This window comes from Arachis ipaensis, chromosome B09, assembly GCF_000816755.2.
Source record: "Arachis ipaensis cultivar K30076 chromosome B09, Araip1.1, whole genome shotgun sequence".
Lineage (NCBI taxonomy): Eukaryota > Viridiplantae > Streptophyta > Magnoliopsida > Fabales > Fabaceae > Arachis > Arachis ipaensis.
Window position 1 is genome coordinate 123,386,995 of NC_029793.2, and position 6,166 is coordinate 123,393,160.

The 6,166-nt window shown below is 32.4% G+C and overlaps 1 protein-coding gene across 1 annotated transcript; it reads left to right on the top strand.

Annotated features, from left to right (window-relative positions):
- Positions 333–3,281, top strand: LOC107618249 (nuclear transcription factor Y subunit B-1; the record flags this gene model as incomplete). Its single annotated transcript, XM_016320260.2, is given in 7 exon segments — positions 333–458; positions 581–608; positions 898–1,027; positions 1,427–1,432; positions 1,535–1,615; positions 1,747–1,785; positions 3,016–3,281. Coding segments are annotated over 6 exon segments (332 nt in total), but the record flags the coding sequence as incomplete, so codon positions are not given.

Sequence of the window (6,166 nt, forward strand, 5' to 3'; positions counted from 1 at the left end):
TCCCGATAGATGACCGAAAGTAGCCGTTGACAATGGTGATGTATCACATAAAGCCAGCCATGGAAAGGAGTAAGACTGATTGGATGAAGATAGCAGGAAAGCAGAGGCTCAGAGGAACGAAAGCACCTCCATTCGCTTATCTGAAATTCTTACTAATGAATTACATAAGTATTTCTATCCCTATTCTATTATTTATTATTCGAAAACATCATTATCAATTTATATCTGCCTGACTGAGATTTGCAAGGTGACCATAGCTTGCTTCATACCAACAATCTCCGTGGGATTCGACCCTTACTCACGTAAGGTATTACTTGGACGATGCCAGTTGCCAGTTGCCACCAATCACCTCTCACAATTTCTTCGCCCGCCAAATACAAAACCTCTCCCTCTCACTCGCTCACTCTCACAAAGGTCACCCATTCAACTACATCAACCAAGTCAAGTTCTAATTTCTGGTTGTTCTAGGCGTTTCATTCTACAATCACCAAATACATATATTTATCAACAGCATTGCATTGATTTTGCATTTGCATTTTGTAATTTGAATTTTTTTTTGTGTTATTTGTTTTTTTTTNNNCGGAATTCATCAGCTTCATCACCAGCGAGTGAGCACTACACTGTTACTACTACCAACTGATTATTGCATGATTGTTTCTTGCTTTCAATTTTCTTTTTGCGAAATGTCTAATGAGTATCACATGAACAATTGTTTTTCTTTGATGGTTGTTAAGGGGTAGGAGGATAAGTTGTGTTTATCTAGATTAAGCTTATTTTGAGTCCATTGTAGCTTATGCTTAAATACTAGCTTACACATTATTGTATGTTAAAATTGTGTTTTGTTAACATTGCTAAGTTTGTTTATGTTAATTGGAGTCTGGTTATTTGGGTGTTTAGGGCATGTGAGAAGTGCCAGAAAGAGAAGAGGAAGACCATTAATGGAGATGATTTGTTATGGGCGATGGCCACTTTAGGATTTGAAGACTACATAGAACCTCTTAAAGTGTACCTAGCAAGATTCAGAGAGGTATTTTTAGTGACATTTTATTCTCCTGTCTCTATTTTCCTTTATTCTCCTGACTACATAGATAATAGGGTGATAATTTATTGTGATTGCTAAGTACAACAGCTTTTCCCTATAAATGTTTTAACAAATTGCTAATGACTACTCATGCTAGTTTCACTAATAAGTAATAACTGCTTTCACGTCATACTGTTTGTGGTTTTCTGTCTTACTAGTATTTACATCCAGCATTTCTCCATACTTCATGTATATTTGTTAGAACTGAGATTTTGTCTCTTCTAAAGCCTAAAACCCAACTGAGAAATATGAATTTTATGCTTCCTAGTTTTCACTTTCCATTTCTGACTGTTTCTTTTCTCTCTTATTTGATTGGTGATGTTCAAACATGGCTGATTATCGCAGTTGGAGGTAAGTTAATTACACCCCCTGTTTAGTTGTATTGCTTTATGTTTACCTCAAACCATTTTACCAATGGAACTGCCATTTTCTGTTGAACAATGATTCTTACAGGGTGACACCAAAGGATCTGCTAGAACTGGCGATGGATCTGTTAGACGAGATCAAGTTGGTCTAGCGGGTCAAAATACTCAGGTTAATATTTCAATTGCATAACCCTTATGGAGTTCTACTTTATGTTTCAGAATTGTTATTCTGGTAAATAAGGTTTAGTTCAATATTTAATCTGTATTGGTTTCTGTGTTGTTGGCTTATGTATTTTGCAGCTTGTTCATCAGGGTTCACTGAATTATATTAGTTCCCAGGTAAAGCTCGCCCTCCCTGTCTCTCCCAAGTCTTGAAGACATGCTTAATCAATTTTTAACCCTTTAATTCTTATCTTCTGTGAACTCTGAAGCAATGGTAAGAGGATTGGAGGAGTTAGTATTCAATATATAACCATTCACATGCCTTTTACTTAAAAGAGTAAAATTTTAATAGAGAGGGTTCATGACTACTATTATGCCTCTTATTATGCTACAGTTTTCTAAAAGAACTCTTCTACCATCTAGCCATTGTGGTCCCAGGACTTAGATTTTGAAGCCTAGATTTTACTTCCAATTGGAATCCTCCTTGAGCACAAACCTCTTTAAACCTTAGGATGACCAATTGACCAGAAAACTAAGGTGGAGATGCCTCTAGGCTTAGTTTACATTTCCAAAATACTTTCTTATGCATAAGCTGGTCAGGATCAAAGTGTGGACAAAGCACAAAATTCCGCTCAAGGTCCACCTAAACCTTAAGAGTTATGTAATTATATGTTTGTTGTATATTATTAGAAGCTCATAGGTATATTGTTTAGACCTACAATTACGAATAGGAACAGCTTGTATAGTTTTTACTTTTTTACGTCCACAAGTATACTTCTTTAGACAGATAGATATAGTTTATTTAGGAATCAGTGTTATGTTTAGAAGCGATGTTGAAACAAGACTTCAACAATTTTATTTCAGTTTAGACTAACATTAGCTATGCCATTTGTACTTGTATCAATAGTACAATGTATAACTATTTTTTATTGCTGTAAAATAGAAAACCCAGTTTTGCAGAGCCTGTTTTGTGGAATTTGTGACTTTAGTCTAGACCTGTTTTTGTGGAAATTATTTGAGCTCTTTCAAGGTGCTAATGCACTATGATGGAATACAAAGTAAAATGGAGTATGGAAAATGAAAAATGAGCATTACGATTATAGGAATTTGTATCATATTTGCGTGGAGTCATGGATTCATTATATAAGCTTGATTATCTGGTTCATTCAAAGTAATAAGATTCAATTGAGTGAGGTCGTTTTATTTATAATTAAATTACTTTCTGTATACGCACTTTGGTTTATAAGCCTGTTTTAGGATTTGTTCTAAGTTATTTTGTTCTATCTCTTCTTAACTCATTTCCTCACTTTTCCAAGTGTCCTATCCCCTCCGTTCTATGGTTTAATGTAAAGATCATATCTTCCATGTGACTAATGAAACATTGTTGGAATCTGCTGGGATTTGCAGGTGCAGCAACAACATTTGGTTATTCCTTCAATGCAAAGCCATGAATAGATGCTTCAACGAATCTCAAATTTTCACTTGAATGCTTGTGCACATGATGGCATGGACGGAAATAATAATTTCATGGTTGTAAATTTAGGTTCTTGTTTAGGGTAAAAAGGCACGGGCTTCAGAATTTTGTTTAAAAAATTAAATGTTTAAAACTGTTAATTTTATAAAATCAATGTACTCATTATTTTTAAAACATGACAAGCAAAACCTTTTTTTTATTATTATCTTGAGCAAACACTCTAGTATTATTAATTTGAAAGATTGCATACATCTATCTCTTTTGTTGAGATATTTAAATATCATATTTGTTTTAGAGAACGGAGGGTTCGATTTTTGTATCCACAAATTGAAAGGACCAATTTTTGTACTTCTCATAAATCGAAAGATCCGATTTCGATGCCATATTTGGAAATAATATCTCGAACAATTCATAATCCAAAAAAAATATTATTCTCAACCCAAGAAAAAATAAAAAAAGTGCTATATAAAATCACTCTGACCACAATATGATAGTTTATAAATAACTTAAATTCCAGCCAACATCATAAGTTGGGAGAACTAATTTTGGTTGAAAGAAAAAACAACTTTCAAATAGTACTACACAAGGAATTATCAAACTGTCATACAAAACATGGTGAAAAATTCTAAAGAACCAATTATCCCAATTCCAATATATTAGAATAATTGTGGCTAATTTTTTTTGATATTGCAGGACTGTGAGTTGTGCTTGGTTATGATGTATACATGTGTTAGACACAAGTATGGGACAGGGAGAAATCGGACCGTCTGAGTTCTTTGTTAAAAAATTCTTTTCAGAAACATAAAAGCGAATAATTGTCCGAGCATTTCCTATGCAGAAGCAATCTTTATTAAAGGAATTCTTTTCAGAAACATAAAAGAATGATTGCTTCTCTAAGCAAAAGCAAGGACTAATTGCTTACCCGAGGCATTACTGAATCATCTCCTACCTTCTAGGTTTAATCACCCTAGTTTTCCCTTCTACTCCTTATTTCTTAACTCTCATATTTTACTAATTAACCAATAAAGCATGGTGCTTTACAATCCTCATAAGCCTGATGGAACAATTATTGACGAAAATAATTATATTTAGTCCAAAAGTAAAGTTCGCAAAAGCTTCATTGCTAATTCATAATATAATACATGATATATGTTCCAAATCCAATTGGTATTTTCCTTAAACTCCTATCTCAACCATCCAACATCATGTCACAATTTCAACTAGGCTCATTTCTTGTACAAAGACTTTACTACTCAACTAGACTTTTCAACTAGGCTGAATCCATTTGAATTATGTAACACAAAAACCATTAATTACTTGTATATAGGTCAAGTATAAGTCCTATTCAACTCATTGAGTATGACTATCGACTCTGAAACAGACGAGAAAACAAAGAAAATAGCTAAAAAATCTTGATATTGAGAAAAAAAGTTGAGAATATAATAAACGATGTATTATCTTCACTTATAATCAGAAGGTTGAGTCAAATAGGCGGTACTTGAAGGACTTTTGTCTATTGCTACCTCTGTTGTGTCTTGGTCTAATGTGAGATTCAATAGCAAGAAAAAAGAGATGAATTTACCCTGTCATTCATCTCTTTCAATGTTATGCTTGCAGCCTCCTCTGTGGTGTACTCAACTAATGCATAACCTTTGGACTTTGTTGAAATTTTATCCATAATAAGTTTAACTGTCAAGCTGTGACCAGTTTGCTTTAGCCTTATGATACTAAACAATGATAAGCAAAGTAAACAATCTAGAGCTACCTTCTATAAGATCACCAAAGCCCTTAAATGATGCATCTAAGGTATTGAAGAGACAAAACTAAAAATAAAAATAATAAATTGTCGAGTGGTATCATCTTTCAAGAAACAAAAATGCTCTAGTTAAAGCTATAGCTATTCTCCCTCGATAAAACTTTCATTATTTCATAAAAATAATAAAATAACATTATTTTGTTTGTCTAATGCTTCATGGAAACAATTAGTATTTTCTAAAGAAAGGTACTTCTAATTACTAGCTCTTGACAAAGTAATTCTCATAAATTTTCTAGTGAAAAAATCAGCATGTGAACATCGTATGGACAAGGCAAACAATCATGGTGCAAGTACCTGTATCAAAAAGTCTTTTTTGTTCTTAGGGGAGCTGCCTGATTTGCTTTGGAGGAGTTTTTCACATTCAAACTGTTTTTTAAGTCATTACCTAAGAATTATTGGTAGTAGAAAATCAAAGAAGAAAAAAGAATTCTATATTTGAACACAACCTGATACTATTAACCTAAACTAGAAATTTTACAACTCAGTATGTTGTTTTTTATTTAAAAGTATAAGGCCTATGCATAAGTCACACTAAGATAGAGTACATGGTGTATAAGTTTAGCATAGGAACGATGAACTCTAACATAGAAGTGAAAATTAGAGAAAACATGATACCACAGGTTTTGTTATTGTTGTTGTTATATACATATAACGTACCTGTACACTTCAAGTTTTGTATATTGTTAATCTAAAAAGTAAAAATACAACCTCATTAAATACAGCAGGTAACACCTATGATTTTTCTTTGCATTCAGAAGAATTTTCAATGCAATCAAGATCCAAGTATTATCCTATTAAGTGAGCTAAGAGCCTAAGCCCAAAGAACTTTAAATGTATATAAAAGAAAACTAACATAAAATTATTGCAAAAGATGGCTAACCTTCATAATCCTTAATATCTGACTCGAAATTGTTATATGTTTGAACTGCATACTTGGACCACAGTAAGAATTTCACTTAACTTGGGAATTTATACTTCAACACAAAATGACAGAATTTTAAGTAGAACAGTGCTAACCAGAAAGCTCCAATGCGCAATCATAATCGAGTTCACAACAAAAGGCAAAGTTGTTTTTCTAGGAAACATGATATATGCAGATCTGAGCATCCTTCTCACTTTACAGGGCAGATATTATTGTCATCTAATTTCATATAAAAATTCAATTTATTTTTATTATTTTATTCAAAAATTTAAAAAATATATATATAATAATAAAAAAAATATAATTATAAAAAATTAACAAAAATAAAAAAAATAAAAAATAAATC